The sequence below is a fragment of the Crocodylus porosus genome, unplaced genomic scaffold, assembly GCF_001723895.1.
Source record: "Crocodylus porosus isolate Cpor-Errol unplaced genomic scaffold, CroPor_comp1, whole genome shotgun sequence".
In the NCBI taxonomy this organism is placed as follows: domain Eukaryota; kingdom Metazoa; phylum Chordata; order Crocodylia; family Crocodylidae; genus Crocodylus; species Crocodylus porosus.
The window spans coordinates 89,108,586-89,126,262 of record NW_017728886.1 but is presented as its reverse complement, the minus strand read 5'-3'; the positions used below and the strand labels follow the sequence as shown (position 1 = coordinate 89,126,262).

The window sequence follows — 17,677 nt, the reverse complement described above, 5'->3', positions numbered from 1 at the left end:
ACTGCCCCATAGCATGGAAAAATAAGATGAAAAGTTTTTATTTTTTTTAATTTTTATTTTTTTTAAACCAATGGTTTGTTTGCATGAATAAGAAAAATTAGATGAAGTATCTAGTCAGGCCTTTTATGTTAAAACTTATTTTGCAGCAGTAACTTGGTTTATATCTTTCAGTCTAGTAGCAGTGCTATGGTAATTTTTTCCCTGTCTCTTTTATGATACAGTTCACTACTTGCATGCTTCTTCATTCAAAATCATAGATACATTCCAGCAAAATGTAGCTGGTGTTATATTTTTGTTTGTTATAAGAGCAGATCCTGTTAGTTTAGCTCTGTCAGCTACTACAGTACTGTATTGATTAGAAAGTATTGCTATTGAATTACAGGCTTAACATAGACTAAAGACCATTGTGTTTTGTTTTTTTTTTAAAGAGTTTTTAGTTCCGTGTTTGCCCATGGTCTTCATACTGAAGCTACATTTTAGGAAAGAACTTAAACCATGTGCTTAGCTGCATGAGATACCTAAAGCAGAAGGGGTTAATATGAATCCTGTCTTCAGCTGAAGACAAATACCCTTTACAGCAAAGGGTAAGAGGTGATTAATTCTCCATTTACACAGTACTTTTAATTCAAAGCACTTTACAAACATTTAAGTATCATCCTTACGAAAATCATCCGAGTTTGGTGTTTATATGAATGACAGAGGTATAGATTGAGGCAGGTACAAATAAATAAACATCTTGTCTAATGTAATTTGGTGACACCTGAAAACGCAACTGAGGATGTTACTCTCAAGTCTCTGCTTTTGTATTCTTCTTCTCTCCTGATGACTCCTGATCCATGGCTGTCGCTGGTTGATTGGTCTGTGTGGTCATTGTACATCCACGTAGCTCATCAAATGCACACATGCTAATTTGGTCTTTCTGGGCTTTCTCCTAATTTGGTCTGTTCCCCCAGAACCAAGACTCGGGGCCCCCTGATGTGGGGTCTTGTTAGTTGGCGCCACCGTATCTCATGTTATGGAACAGTATGATACATGCCCCCAGTTTCCCAGCCTGTGTGTGTCCATTGGCCTTGTGTTAGACAGCCTGTCTGCTTTGAAGGCTGTGAAAATCTGTGTGAGACCCAAGCTTTTTAGAAATCAGTTAAGCCCTGCTGCCCATCCTAAACCATTCTAATACTTGTATAAGGTGGCACAAATGTGGAGTAAACAGATACCCTTACCCTTTGTAGCTTCACATGACCCAAAAATCAGTGGTGCAACGAAAGGTAGTAATAGACTCTGCTGCTTTATTATGGTGGGTGTTGATTGTGTGTTAGGCTTTCCCAGTTCTGTAGGGCTGGTTAGGTGAGGAAAGCCACCACTTTCCCCACTGCTTCAGACTTGCACTGGGGTCAGGGACAGCGAGGTAGTGTGCCGGTTGGGCAGGGGTACAGCCAGTGTGCCCTGATGCTCCACACCTGCACTGGGTGGGGGAACACCGGTGTTCCCCACTGCTCCAGGTCTGCAGGGAATGCTGGGTGCTTCCCCCCTATCCCCGCATGCCAGCCAGCCTGTGGGGCTGGCTGAGCAGGGAAAGCAGGGAGTCCCACACCATGATGGGCAGTGTTGGCTTAGAAAATGATGTTTAGCAGTTTGCTCCTGGAAATTGGTTTATAGGTTATATATACAAGGCTAAGGACATCCATTTACTCCACATTTGTGCCACCTTAAAATTTTTTTACACAAATGAGAAATCAGATGAGACCTGGCTCCATTCTCAGGGCATTTTTACAATGCGACACTGGGCACTTTAATTAGCAAGCCATGCTAATTAGAAGTGCCCATGTATCACGTGTATCAGTGTCACCGCATATCCCTGTGCTGAAAAAATGGTGGCGGGACACTTTGAACTAAAGCTCATCAGAGATGTTTTATTTCAAAGTGCACCGCCACCATTTTGTCAGCGCAGAGATGCACAGCGATGCTGATACACGTGGTGCACTCTGGGGTAGCCGCATGTGCCATGTGTATCAGAGTCACCACTCATCTCCACGCTGACAAAATAGCGGTGGCGCACTTTGAAATAAAACATGTCTCAGCTTTAGTTCAAAGCACCCTGCTGCCATTTTAAAAATTTATTAATTGAGACTGCTCCAATGCACTAGATTTCCAGCGTGTTGGAGCAAGCTCCTTGCATGTGTGTAGGAGCACTTGGAGACCAGACAAGGCTGCAGTGATCCTGAGAGAGCATCCCCTGGAGTACACTCTGTGACACCTAGTGAACTCATTGGACAGTTGGATTTTAGATTTTAAATTTTAGTAGAAGTATGTTATTGATTCGTTTTCTGGCAAATAGCACCAAGCTTTTGGCTTGGGTTTGTGAAACAAAATACTCCAAATACAGTAATGTATTCCTCTTTAAATATACGGTCCTCTTTTTTTTTTTTTTTAAAGAACTTTTTATTGAACTCAGTGAGCAGAGTATCATCATCAGTGGTTGAATAGGGATGGCTTAGGAATAGCGAGTCCTACATCTGTGCAGGCATCCCTTGAGGCCCTTCCATCCTGAGTTTCTAATTTTATGTCCTTCATTTATCAGAGTCCATCATCTTATATCCTGGGCATCTTTATATTGTTAAAATTTAAATGGATAAACTTGCCTACCTAGTAAAACACTAGACCAATATAATGCTGTTATGTTATTAGCCTTGTCACTTGATTAGAAAAAAGGGACATGCTAGTAATTGGCAAGATACCTGCTAAGATAAGTTAGCTTTAATACTATGGTCCAGAGGCTGCCAAATAGTCCGTCCTTGTTTGTCACTTAAATTGCCCCGTTTGTAGTTTTCATGTATAGAAAACCTGTCTGTTCTGCACTCTTTTGTGAAGGAAAGCTTGCTACAATGTCACGTTTGAAACCATCAGTCATTTTAGGGCCTGAAATGTCACTAATTTGTGGAATAAGTATAATTCCATATAATTTCTGTAAAGACTATAGATTCTTTTCCAGGAGAAATGTGTACTGTAAGTGATGGGAAGTGATATCAGTGATGATTTCATTGCTGTGAGATGGTAAAAAGAGATGGGATGTTATCAGAAGAACTACAATATGTTTCTACGTCTCACAGAGTTAAATCATAAGCAGTCTTGGTGGAAGCATAGATAAGATTTTGCTTAGTTTCACTGAAGTCATGTATGTATTTCATAAATGCAGTTTATTCTGGTAATACAGTTATATAGTAAATCATAGTGCTGCTGACAAAAGACAAAACACTAGGTATGCTGACAGAGTGATGAGCTGGTTGATCTAATAGTTCTCTTTCATATCTAAGTTCTGTGGTATCTGTAATTGCTAATGATAACTAGGGATCCTGGTTTTCCAGGATAAAAAATTTGCAAATTCTCTGATTTTAAAAAACCCTTCATTCATTATTAAAATGAAAGGCAGGCTCCTCACTCCTCCTCCTCCCTCCCCCCCAGGCCACTGTTCCCACCCCCAGCCCTGCTAGAATGGGCCCCCAGCTGCCAGAGCTACAGGGCCAGGGACCCAATTCCACAGCCCCCCTGTCTCCAGCAGGAGATGACGGCCACTGCAGCAGAGTGGAGCCTGGATCCCCCACCCTGCTACCTGCTTCTTGCCTGCTGAGGGCTCAGGCAGGGGAGGGGGGGTGGCTCCCTGCCACTTCGTACACTCCCCCAGATCTGTGCACGGGGCAGAGGCAGGCTTGGGCTCCCGCCCTGCTTCCCAACCTCGGGGCCTCTGTAACCCAGAGAGTACAACCTGGTGCTGCAAGGCACAGTGAGGCTGCACGGGAAAGTTGCTTGCTGCTGTGATCTCTGTGCTGCCCTGGTGACATGTCCACTCCTCGCATGCCAGCAGGGAGGGGCACAGCCCTGTGCCACTGCCCCCAATGCTGTTATGCACTCAGGAGGTACCTCTCCAAAGCAGTGCAAGAGCTCACAACAGCAAGCAGCTGCCCAGGGCAGCCCCACTATGCCCTGCACTGCTGGGTCGCACCCACTGGGCTGTGGAGGCCTCAGGGGGAGGTAGCAGGGCAGGGAGCCCAAGTCTGCAGTTAGCAGCCTACAGCCAGCCCAGCCCTGCACACAGAACTGGAGGCATGGGTGTCCCCTGTGCCCCAGGAGTGCACACAGTGATGGCGAGCAAGTCCCACTCCCCCATCCCCAGACGACCCACCCACAGCCTCGTCCTGCTCCCCTTTGGGGCCTTGCGGCTGCGCATTGAGGTCCCAGGCCCCATGGCCCATTCGCTGCCAGTCTGGGCAGCAACCCCAGCATCGACCCTGCCCAGCTCCCTCTTTCCTTCCCTTACTATGGGGACCTCAGTCCCTGCCCCCTACTTACCTACATGGCACCCCTTGCCTGACCACCCTCCTGCTCCCTCTCAGCCCCCTACAGGCTGAAACTCTGCCAGCCTGCAAAAAGCTCTTTACAAAACTAAAAAATCAGCGGGTTTCTCCATTAAAATGAGAAATCCATGTCTTCCTTGGGTAAAGGAGAAAATCCATATTTTACTATGTTTTTCCACGGGAAATGGAAAACCTGGATCCCTGATGATAACAAATGTTTTGTCTTTAATAAAAACTTTCTACTTCTACTCCGTCGATATCTGGTCAGGTAACAGCTCTGAAGATGTTAGCAGGGCCTTTACTAGTTTTATGTAGTATAGTTTTTCTTGCTCTCTGATCACACCCAAGTAATGCAGCACTGAGAAGCATTAACTACCTGTCAATTGCAATACCAGCTAATTCTAGTGAAAATACTTTTTTTTTTTTTTAATGTGCATGTTTCAGAACACATCAGAAATGATTAATCAGTGAATTTTTAGCTAGCATTGGTTCAGAACTTCCCTATGTAATAAGAGATTAAAGCTTCAGGATTATTATCTTATCCATCCCACTCATCCTCTAGAAAGGGTGAATAGTGGCTGTCAACTCTAGGTTAAAAACCTTGAAGCACATCCTGTGGAAAACACTTGGCATTGGTACAGGAGGGGGTATATATAGTGCCTGACAGCTGGTAATAGTAGTACTTTCATATGGCCTACTTATAAAAGCTTAAGGAAAAGAATGTTCCCTTAGAATGTACTTAAGTGCATATTTTATTGTTGCGAAGTTGCTTAATTTCTCATGCAGGACATAAATGTAATTTTTGGGGAAAATTTTAGAGTGGATTCCGAAGGAACATTGCTGCCTCTTTTTTATTTTTTATTTATTTTTTTTAACTCTGTATTTATGATATAGCTGTGTTGGGTTTTTTTTTTGTGTTGCTTTTTGTCGTCCCTCCCGCATCTGCAATCCATGGAGGTAAAAATGAGCAATTTGCAGTCCTCCAGCATCCCAGGATGCACCACTGCCAGGCCCCTTTCCCTGCACTTGCTCCATGATGAATCTTCAACTTCCTGAACTGTACTCCCCAGAGTATAGTACTGCCTGGGAACAGGCAGGGCACTGCCAGTGCTAGAAAAGGAGTTGCAGCAGCGAGAGCGTGGACTTGGGAGGCATGGGGGAATAGGGGCTGTGGCTTCCCTCTGCAGGCCCCTGGTGTTCCTGTCCCGGGGTGGTAGGAGAGGTCTGTGCTGTGAGGAGGCCTCTGCTGACCCCTGCTAACCCAATCTCAGCCTCCCCACCACCTTTCCCAGAAGGGGTTGCACCTTTTACCTGGAGCTGGGCAGAAGTGTCAGAAAAGATCAGTTTACCTCAATTACTCAAGGTTAATTGAAATCTTCCTATATCGCCTGGTCTGGTTCCCCCAAGTGCTTCTGGTTCTCCCCTGGCCACATGGCTTCACGAGGGCTTGTAGCTTCCTTTTGCACTCCTTTTTCCTGTCTGAGGTTGTGGGTGGGAGGGTGGTAACAGCACAGAGCCCCCGGGATTTAATGCATTGGGAGTACAGAGTTGGAGAGAGCACATGGATGGAAAAAGCCACAGCCCATGTGCCTCTGTGCATCCCACCTCCATGATCCTGCCTCTGCTACCCCATTCTTCCACACCTCACCCCCCACAAAACAGAACAGGAATTGAACCCAGTTATCATTATCCTGGCTTGTTGCCATGCCCCTTGCTTGCCAGCTCTCTAGTAGCAAATCAGAGCTGTGCAGGTAAGAAATGGTATTCATCTTTAACATGCAACTGCTCACAGCATGTTCTAACTTTGACACCACTTAACATTGCACAGATTTAGTGTGGTCTAAGTTGTAACATGTAATTTTTAAAGAGCGTATTGGCCTTTTTGCCAACTGTAAATAGTTGATCACTTTTATTTTTCTGTCAAATGCAACTGCCTGACTCTAAAAAAAACAAGTGAACTTCATATATGGTATTACAAGATTTGGTTTGTTTTGCAGAAGCAGCCAAAGCAAATAAAGGGCAGTTCAAGTATCATCTTAAAATGCTTACTAGTATATCTTCAGTAGAGTCCAGTGGTGGGGTTTGCAGCTTGCTCACATTTACCACAAATGGCTTTCTAACTTAGTATCTCAAGTACCAGTAGTGGTATCAGCAGGGTACCCACCTGTGGTCCTCAGAGGGGCTTGTAGCTGTGGCAAGACAAGCTGCACACTGTTGCTGGAATCTGAGGTTAGCAGCTTAAAGCTTTTTAGGTATACTGATGCATGTCTGGATTGCAGTCGAGACTGATGCCATCTTGTGCTGTGCTGTGCTGTGCTGTGCCTATCTCTTCAGTTCAATCCAGTTTGTGAGTGAATTCTCTATCTGCTGGTTTAGTTTCCTGCTTGCTTGTCCCAAAACATAATCAATGAAATCCTGGTTCCAGGTAAATCAGTTACACTAAATATTTTTGTTCTGTTTCCTCACTGACGCATCTTACTTTTTCCTAAAATGAAATAGTATGAGGACTTCAGAATTTTCTTTTTTACTTCTGAGCAATTTTATTTAGCAGTCGAATGGAGTAAATCTGATTTAATTTATCCTGAATATTGTTCTCTATAAGGCTGAAGCATAAATGTGTGCCAGCTGGATGCAGGTGCGTACTATATTTAGATTCTAGATTTGGTTTGATAGATTTGGAGTCCTTTTTCAAGTTAGTACTAATGGTTCTGGTTCTGGAATAGTTGTTTTGGTCAGTTTTGTTCTTCCTTTGTTACAGGCTACCTATAAAACCCCAGAGTGGGCCAAAGAGTGAACCTAAGTAGAACTCTGTACTTCTGTAGGTTTTAAATTTCATCAGGAAAAAGGTGTATGTGATTAGTTTTCCAGGCTTTTATCAGGTCAAGAAGAACTGCCTATACTCGATGATGTTCTTTGTTCAAGGCCTTAGCAGGAGAACTACAGTATTGTGTTTCAACAAGGCCTCTTGAGGATTAGCTATGAGGAAGTTGAACAGGAAACCAAGGAAACCAAACTGTCTTAAAGCAAAACTTTCTACAGCATTCTGCCTCCTATTGCAGAGCAGTTGTGTAGGTTATTTCACCTATACTGTGGTGTATACATGTGTAGGGTAAAAATATTCAGAACTGCCTAAAGGACTTAAGAGCTTTAGTCCCAATAAAAATCAATGGAACATAGGTGTTCTTGAAGACTTTATTCATCATCTTTATATTAAAGACAGAAGTACCCCTCCACATTGCTTTCCCTGTTCCCCACACCAGATTGAATCCTCTGTGTCCCCCTTGTTCAGCCCCATACGCTGTTTGCAAAAGGTGTCAATGAATATTTTCCAGTAAATGCTGATTTCTAGGGAGTATTTTGTATTCGGACCATTTTATTTCATCTTGTTCAAGTATTTCCTTTCTGCTTTTAGGATGCCTTTAAGTCCGTAAATTCTAAATCATATGTCAGAAGCAAGATATATTATGGAGATAATGTTTCTGACATCATCTGTTCTAATGTCAGTGCTCAAAACAACATGTAGTTTATTCCAGTCAGTCTCATCGGTCTTCTAGGCCAGAGCAAAATAATTACCTAGAGGATTACGAATGTTAGCATATTCTCCCCTAGAAGTGTTGATTGAATGTTTATTTTGATGTGATGCTTTCATTGCCTAAATTATGTCATTGTGTTAGTATTCATTTTTAAATAACACTTGTTTGTTCACATAGAGCCAAATATTATATTCAACTATTATTTGTTAGCTTTGTGTATTTAACAGTCAAGATATTCTTTTTTTCTTTTTTCTTTCCCCTTTCTTTTATGTTCATTTCTGGTTCAGCTTTATTGCAGAATTGGAGTGTGCTTCTGTTTTGTTATAAATCATTATCAACTAATGATAACATTTTCAGTATTTACACTTGGATGCTTTTAAAACTGGGTAGAAAATAGCATACTGGGTCTATGCCTGGGGTTTCGCAACTACAATAAGTTATGAATTGGTTACAGATCATCTCTGTGTCTCATATCAACCAATATATGTTGATCAAGGCTACAAGGGAGAAGAAAGCAGCAGAGTGTTTCCTAACATTAAACACTGGAAGTATAAGCCATGTCAAAATAACGTGTATAATTATTTCTGATTTATATAAGATCTGTTCGTTTGTAGTTGTCCACTGAAAGTTTCATGTAAAAGTAACATTTTGTTTCTTGCTAACTCTTGCTCTAACACAGTTCTAGTTAAGTGCTCAAATCCCTAGGCTTAGGAGTGATCTTAGAAATTTGTGTTTAGTTTCGTGAATTTGGGCCAAAAAGAGAAATATCAGCTACTCTGCCTCCACTTTTAGCTTGATCCTGTCTATAAGTTTCTTTGGTTATTGATTAGTCAATCTTTGAATCCCCATCTATCACAAAATTATAGCTTCTACAGTAAAGGTAAATTCTACCTACCCCAGGTTCTGCTGTGGTGTTTGGTCATTTACTGAATGTTCACATAAGCCCTGCCTGGGCCTGAATGCAAGCCTGGTTCTTTCCCTAACCTTTCATTTGAATACAGTGGTTAGTTGTAGCTTTCTACCACTTGGTTTGGTTGGTCTAACGCAGGGGTGGGCAATATGTGGCCTGCCAGGCCATGCTATCTGGCCCGTAGGGCCCCTAAAAAAATGTAGAAAATTAACATTTATCTGCCCCTGGCATCGTGTGGCCCTCGATGGCTTGCCAAAACTCCGTAAGCAGCCCTCCGCCCGAAATAATTGCCCACCCCTGGTCTAACAGGTCGCTTCTCAGTCTCTTGAAGGTTCAGATCAAGTAAAAGCTTGTTATGTATTTGGGGCCTGATTTCCTCTCCTCTGCCCAAAGATGCTGAGAACTTATGCAGCTTGGTTGCCTCTGAAATTCAGGGGGGTGGGGTGGTTTGTTTTGTTTTGGGGTTATTTTTGTCTCAAAAAGAGAGAAAGAGAAAGACTCATTTACTATAAAATCTTTACTGTGTCTTTACTGTGTTGCAGTTTTCCAGTTTGAGACTGAATTCTACATCAGTGGACTGGCACCTCTCTGCGACCAGCTTGTCATACTGTCATATGTAAAGGAGATTTCTGAGAAAACGGTAATTTATTTGGCATTACAGTTGCACTGCAACACAAAACCATCTCTTGAGTTGGGTTTAAGTTAGGCACGCAAATCTGATTATCTGTGAAGGGATTCGTGGGCAGCTTAGTCTGTAATGAACAATGGATAAAACTTCCCTGACCTATAAAAAAGGTCAAAAGAGGTTGCTTGGGCTAATATATTTACCCTGTAGAGGCCCACTTTGCTCCCCACAAGGAACAAAGGAAACAAGACAGAGGATCTTCCCTGGATCTTCTCTCTCTCTCTCTTTTTTCCCTGGCATTCATATATGAGGAGAAATGGATTCATCCAGCTGTAATGGGGGGGAGGGCACCTTGCTGACACTGCATTAGAAAAAATGAGAATAGTGAAGTTGATCAGCTCCAACAATAGGGGTCACTGTGGTCAGGGGTGGGGGAACTGCTGAAGCAGAAGCTCATTGTTCCTTTTGCCTCGGAGACATTTGTTTTTGCGCTGTGTCTTTTTATAATTAGGTAGAAATTGCAATTAGCACCATTAATTCTTACCAGGAGAGAAACTGTCCTGTTTATATTTGATTTGAAACACAAAGTAAAAAGGGAGAAGTGGGGGAAGGGAGGGTATCCTTGAGGCCTCAGCATTAGAGTGGCAGATGCTCTTGATCATCTCTTTGATAGTATGTCTGCATTAGACAATCATCACTATAGTAACCTTAAGCAACTGGGTGCATGTGTTGCTAGGCAATGAAATGCTGTAGGCTCAAGCCACCGCTCAAACCTATTGAAATCAATAGGGTTAGCTGCTAGCCCAACTGCAGGACATCAGATGATTATTTTTTTATTTATTTATTTTAAGGAGAAAAATAATGTCTCTTCCACTTCTCCCAAGAGAGCTAGTGCAGTAGTTCCTCCAGAGAGAGAGAAAGAGAGTGAGTGTATCTGGTAGAGAAAGTAAGGTAAATAAGGAAAAGGTGGGAGGGGGATTGAAATGCTGGTAAGCAAGGAATTGGAAGAATTGTTAATGAAAAAGTAGCATTAGAAAGGAGCCTCAGATAAAGCAAGAGGTAATTGGGGAGAGCTGAAGAGATCCTGAAGGCCTTGGGGAGCAAGGAGGCAAAGAGAATTTTGGGTAAAGCTATATACTTTCATTAGAAGAGAGGTTTTAATGCATTTGTTTTTTGTTATGTGTTTAAGACTAATGCAGATCATGTGAAAGGCACAGACTAGTAAAACCTCTTCTATTAGTAAAATCAGAATTATTTCTAACAGAAATGGTGAGCAGTTGCAGTGAAGGTTTCCTCTGAGCCCTGTCTGTGCGCATCTGCCTTGTACCAGGGAGGACTATCTCCAAGGATGATAGGGTAGTTCAGTTTTATGGCTAATTAGTTTGGTCTCTTTGCTGAGATTGCTGGCAAGGCTGTCAGTTATTGCCAGTGATACTCCTAGAGGAGTTCTGTTTTCTGTGCGCTAATGAGACCACCATCTTATTTTATGACTGCCAAATAATAACTGCTGTTTGCTTAAAAAAAAAAAAAAAAAAAGTGTAACTTTCTGTTGGGATGGCTGAATCAAGAATGCCAGGGGTAAGTGACCTTTGAGATGTCAACAGCTGCTGAAAGGAGTAATGAGGGCAGTAAAAAACAGCATCTTTCATTGTTGGTTTCTTATTCATAACCAGTTCATTTAAGTGATTTGTCGCTGGCTTTTAAGAGTACAGTGATACCAAGTCAATAGTTTCCCTTCACCCAAAAGCTTTGAGAGGGCTTTCAGTAGTATGTTCCTGCTTCACCTGGATTACACACTATAAAGGAAAAAACAAAGAATAGCAGTGTTAACATGTAGTTTTTGTAACATAATAAGCAGTGCAAATTGTGAACCAGAAAATTTCCACATGAACACGTATGTTGAATGTAGTATTTGGTGAAAAGTCATTTTCTACAAAAATATATACCCAGTGTTTAGGGGGGAAAAAACAAAAACAGAAAAAAACCCCAGAAAGGATGTTGAGATGTTTAAGTTAAAATTTCAAGGAAGATTTTTATTTCCTAATCTTTACTTGGCCCTGTTTTCGGGTCATAATTTCAGAGCATTTATTCCTATCTTTCCAAATGGTAACAAGGATCGCATAAATCCACTACAACACAGCGGAAGAGGCTATTAGCTAATTGTTTCTTATAGAGGTAATAGCTTCAAAGCTAGACATAACTGTAAGGCTAAGTTCTGTAATGGCAATTTGGGCATGTTCATTTTTGATGATGTATCATTTGCTGAAACCTCAATTGCAAAAGGATTGCATTTAAATCTCGAATGGCCATCAGCTGATATAAGGAAGACATATTGCATAGGATACAATTATTGTGGTTTCATTTTTCTCAGGAAACAGAGTGTTGTGCAAGACCTCGACTGGATATTATTCAGCCCCTTCCTGAATCTTGCGAAGAAATCTCTTCTGATGCTTTAACAGTAAGAGGATTCCAAGAAAACGAATGTAGGGATTATCATTTAGGTGAGCCAGTCTAATATGTTTTTGTTGTTTGGTTACAAACAGCCTTGCCTTCCTAGTTACTCTTGGAAAAATCAAAACATTGAATGCTGTTGTTTATAGTGTATTCTTGCTTTTTTCTATGTCATTCTATGGTAGTCATAATTGTCCTATATACTGCAAAAATATGACTTAATATGCCAAGTTTGCCAAATAAAATTACAAAAATGTCAGGAAATATGAATGTTGTTATAACATTACCTGGATTTGTATGCATTGCATACATTTGTCTGCATTGTATATCCTACATACCTTACCATTGGGACTATTTAATTATGCAAACATAAATATTGCTATATATTTAACCAAGTAATTGTAGCAGAGATATCAACACTCTCTTGCTTTTAGTTTGGCGATGTGATACCATTGGGTTAAAGGTTTCAGGCAAACCATAAACTTGTCTAAATAATTGTAACCTACATGTAGCGAATCAGCAAAGTGTTTAAAGTTTGGTAACACAAATAATACTAATCAGCATGGCTTCAAAGAAAAATAGGGCTTGTTAACCTAACATAGCATGTGGAAAAATGTTGTTTACTGAATAAAGGTAACTGTGCTGACATTTACATAGACTACTTCGAGGCATACAGCATCTGCGCAATATTCTTTGTATTTCTTAAGTACTTATATGGCCCTCATTACCACAGTATTTTTGTGCCGTGTGATCTTTATCATTGTCACACTTTTTTGTGAAGTACTCATCCCCATTTTACAGATAAGGAATTTATACTAAAGTCAGCTATTTAAAAGTATTTTGGTGCCTGATTTCAATAGGCACTTTTGAAAATCTCACTATACACTTATCTGTACAGGTATAGCTTGAGTGGCTTGAAAACTTTCAAATAAATTTCATAAAGTAAGTGTTGATAGGAAATCATCCAGTAGGTTGTTTTTGATGGGGTCCCCTTGTTCTTGGCCCAATGATAATCGATATCTTTATCAGTGATCTGGGAAAAGATGTCCAATTTCTCCTGTTACTGTTGGCAGGTGAAATGTGAAGTGATAGAATAGTAAATAATAAGAATAATTCAGTTGCCTTTTCTGAGCAACTGAGCAGAGTTGCAAGTTTTCAAGTTGCAGCAAGGGAGGTTTAGGTTGGATATTAGAACAAACTTTCCCACTAGGAGGGTGGTGAAGCACTGGAACAAGTTACCTAGAGAGATGGTCAAATCTCCATCCTTGGAGATTTTTAAGGCCCAGCTTGACAAAGCCCTGCCTGGATTGATCCCCCTTTGAGCAGGGGGTTGGACAAGATGACCTCCTGAGGTCAATTCCAACACTAACTTTCTATGCTTCGATGAGTTACTGAACAGGCTGGGTCATTTGATAAATGGCTTTCTTTAAACAGCATGCGTTTTAAAGCCAAATATAAAATCAAGCATCGAGCAGAGAAAAATGTAGATCTTGCTAACAGAATGAGGGACAGTACATTGGAAAGTAGTGCCTCTGAAGAATTTAGGTTTGTGATGGACAACCAACTGATGAAGAGCTCTGTCGTGTTGGCTAAGAGGACTAATGTGATACTGAAATATAGAAGTTGGAGAAATAGAAGCTAGGAAGTGGTATTTCTTCTGCATATGGAGACCATTGTGGGACTGCTATTCTCTGCTCTGGGGTCTGCACTTTAAAGAAGACTTTGACTAGTTGGAAAAGGTTTTAAAAAGGGAAACCAAGAAAATTCAACTTCTCAACAAATGGAATTAGAACAGGAGTTTTAACAAGTTTAAACTTGATTGATTTATCCAAATGGACTTATCAGCACATCATGGCATGTCTAAAAATCGTAATTTTCAAAGTCTCCAATTTAGCAGATAGAAGAAAAAAATTGTAATCTACAAAATTTGGGGCTAGACAAATTCAGAGTATTGAGGCACACATTTTTAACAACAAGGGTGACTGTAATCATTGACAGAATATTCCTGAGAATGTAGTGGATTCTCTCATCTGAAATCTTGTAAGTGAAGATTGGATACTTTTCTAAAAAACCTGCTGTAATTCAAGCAGGTTATGGGCTTGATGCAAAATTACAGGTTGAAATTCTATAGCCTGCCTTATGCAGATGGATAGTAATGGGCCCTTCTGGCTTTTCAAATCAATGAATCTGATTTTAAGCATCTTATCCAGAAGTACACTTTAAATCAGAATGGATATGCCAAACCTACACATAGATCATGCCCTTAAGCAACCAGAATGCAGCATACCCACTTCCAATCTCTAGACCAGTTTGTTCCCATCACGAGCATTGGACAGTCCAGCAGTCCCCATGGTTGTGCTTCACTATTCATCAAATGTTTTTGATTCATCAGTTGTGTATAAAATTTTTCTGATGGTTTCAAATGCAGTGTGTGAAACATTATTTAGACTGTGTGTTGATAATATTGAGGGCTTCTGTTTACAAATGATTGGAAGTGTTTCTTTTCTGGCTTTGTAGTAAGAGTTGTACTTTGAACGGTCATTGTCCGTTTGACCTCTAAGAAAATTTTTAGTCTAAGCTTACTCAAAATAAGGACTTGTACCAAAAGTGAATGCATTATACATATAACCTTAACTTATAGCATTGCAAATGCATTGCTGTAATGATGTACCATGTCCCCAAGGGTTATGGCATCTATCATTTATGCTTTTGATGGCCTTGACCTTGATGGGGAGGATACATTTATTGCAGGCTATGTAGTGTAATAGTCCTCTAAAAGTATAATAGTGTGTTTCTAAACCATCATAAAGTTTATACATAGTGGATGAATCAGAATTTGCAATAAGCTGTGGTGAGTTTTGAAAGCTATTTTACCATTTAAACCAGTTTTAATTTATTGGAAATACAGCATCCAAAATCATCATGTTCTGCTGGAGTATTTTGCTTTCTTGCTAGCCTCTCTCTTTTCCCCCTCCCCCAAGGGTGTACTAAAATGCAAGGCTTTACTTCTGGAAAACATAACAATAAAATTTCATATGCATTTTCAGAGTACTCGGAGGGCGAATCGCTCTTTTATATTATCAGTCCAAGAGATGTTGTTGTGGCAAAGGAACGGGACCAAGATGACCACATTGACTGGCTCCTGGAAAAGAAGAAATACGAAGTAATTTTTACAGTAGTGCCTTTAGTTTCTTATGTCTGAAAGCTTGTGTGGCAGCAGTAAGCATTGGCCTTGCATGTGACTGAATAAGGCTTCTGTTAGTTGTGCACAAGCATAACTGTTCACATGACCTAGTTGTTTGCGGGTAAGTTGATTGGGAATCTGCTAAGTTATTTGTGTCCATCCAAATAAGTAAAGGAGAGGAGATTTAGTGCAGCAGAATTCACCATTTTATTCCTATGTTAGGGTTAGGTTCATGGCTCCTGGTTAGTTGTTGAAAACTGTCTCATAAGAAGCAAACAACATGTTACTGTTTCAGTTGTTGGTGCCTAGTGTCATCTGACTTTCAACGATGCAGACACCCACTGTGGTCATTCACTACAGTGGGACCGATGGCACAAAGAACCTTTGAAAAATCTACACATTTACTATTAGATGCCTAGATCCAATTTTTTTTTTATTATTTTTTTTTTAAATAACATTTTAAGAACCTACTGTTTGTCTTTACCTGGATCATTTTAGTCAGTATTAATACAACAGCCCAAGTTCTTTGGTTTCTGATGTCCCAGAGTAATACTTCAGAGGACTGTACAGACGGCTTTAAAAGAAATTTTGCAACTTAATTTTTTTAATGTACAGAATGCCCATGTATGTAGACTGCTTAGGAAACCCCTGGAATATCAAAACTCAGTTCTGATGCAAGGAATTTAAAAATGTCCATGCGAGGTTGTGGCTTCTGGGGAATAAATTCAAAATGGTGATTGTAGTTTATGCAAAACACTGCACTGGATCCCACAAGACTCAAGCACTTCCCAAGTACAGCTCTGTCTCTTGGACCCCAGCACACATTTTGTTTAATGGTACAATGGAATCTGTTTCCTGATCCCAATAATCATGCCACCGGCAATGCCACACATGTTCAGGTTCTCTCTGTATTGGCAAGTTGAAAGCTAAGGGCATGCACGTGGGTCTGACAGTCAGCTAATTATCAGCTCCCACCCTGGAAAGTGCCAGGTCCTGCTCAGGTGGGGCTGTCAGCACAGACAATCAGCTGATTGTTGGCCCATTTAGGCAGTCCTGGGTTTGAGACCTGAGGCCATCCAGGCTGGAGCCAGCAATCAGTTGACTGTCAAAACCCCACAGTGGGCAACACGGGCTGGGCTGGGCTGGGCTGGGCTGCTCTGCACAGGGAGCAGAGGCTTCTCTCCACCCACCTCCAGGAGCATCTGCTGCCTGACATGAAATTTATAGTCCTCAGCCCAATACTCTCTTGTGCCAGACAGCCTATCCAGAGATCCCCAACACAGGGTTTAAAGTCTCCAGTGGGATATGCCTATGCCCTGCCTCCCCACATTAGTGGGAGCCTCTTCTTCCCCATGCCAGGCAGCTGTAGTGTGGGGTTTAAAATTCTCAGTGGGGGAAGGCTTTCAGTTTCCCCCTGCTACAACCTACCCCACCCCACCTCAGTCTGGGGCTAACAGTTGGCTGATTGTTGGTACTGGAGCCATTCCAGACCGTGGTGCAGTTTGGGTCCACGAACCAACAGTCAGCTCATTTTTAGCCCCCAGCCACACATTAAATTTAAAGCACAATAGAAATGAATCATAAAAATATTCTGAGCTGTGTGGAACACTTTATGGCATGTTCCCCATTTTATGGCACTTTAATTGGGTGCATGAGGAGTGCCCTTCCTAGTTATGCTGCGGTTAACACTTGAATTGCAACGTAAATGTAATAATGTATAGTGGAGGCCTTGGTGAAAGCCCCCTGGCTACTAGTTGGTGGCTGGCTTTTGTTATGATTCATATTAAGGTTTAACTTTTCATATAGTAGTAAAAGAACTAGCTCTGTTGTGTATATTGGAAATGGGTAAATAAAGAGTTGCAAGTTCAACTTAATGAAATAAATCATTCTGACGAGAAAGGGGTTTTTTTTTTGGTTGGTGTGGAGGATGGAATGGGGAAATGCACAAGATAAGCCCTTCTCAAGCTAATTTTTTCACCAATTGCTTTGCTAGTGGAGGATTTTTGTTTGAAAATAAGTCATTGGAACTGCATTTTATATTGTGCTATAGTCTTGATATTTGATCCTAATATACTAATGTGGAGTGAGCCCAGATGGAAACAAAAATAGTTCTTTTTGGTTGACTGCTTTTGTTTTGTGTATGAATTCAAAGCTGTTCATCCAACCATGGCATTAAAAATTCTAGTGCTTCAAACACAACACATAGAAAAAGAGTTTGATTTATGCAGTTCTAGAGCATCCTATATAGAAGTTTTGTGTATTTGACTTGTATATGCCATTTTTCTATTATGTGACTGTAGGAAGCATTGATGGCAGCTGAGATCAGTCAAAAGACCATAAAAAAGCATAAGATTTTGGTAAGTCTAAAACAATTCCTCTTCAACCCAAAACAAGAAATAGCTCGTGCTTTTTAGAACATTAAGAGATGCTAAGAATGTTGGTTATATATTTTTTTTTCTGTATTAATCCAGAAAATTGTTGTTAGGCACTCTCCAAGCTGCATCCGGTTTTGTGATGTTAGCCTAAAAACAGAGCATCTGTGCTTCGAATTTGTAAGGCTACTGAGCTAACAGGGACAGTAAGCATAAAAGTGGCACATTTCTAAGGAATTTATTTATTTTTGAA

The 17,677-nt window shown here is 40.9% G+C and overlaps 1 protein-coding gene across 4 annotated transcripts in view; it reads left to right on the top strand.

The window, feature by feature from the left end:
* The window catches only part of VPS41 (VPS41, HOPS complex subunit), a 154,315-nt gene that overhangs the window by 88,440 nt on the left and 48,198 nt on the right, over window positions 1–17,677 (top strand). For all 4 annotated transcript variants that reach the window (XM_019538980.1, XM_019538963.1, XM_019538970.1 and 1 more), the window contains 4 exons: window positions 9,335–9,432; window positions 11,789–11,918; window positions 14,916–15,031; window positions 17,353–17,409. In XM_019538980.1, coding sequence (XP_019394525.1) covers window positions 9,335–9,432; window positions 11,789–11,918; window positions 14,916–15,031; window positions 17,353–17,409 — 401 coding nt within the window. The remainder of the gene's footprint in view (window positions 1–9,334; window positions 9,433–11,788; window positions 11,919–14,915; window positions 15,032–17,352; window positions 17,410–17,677) is intronic.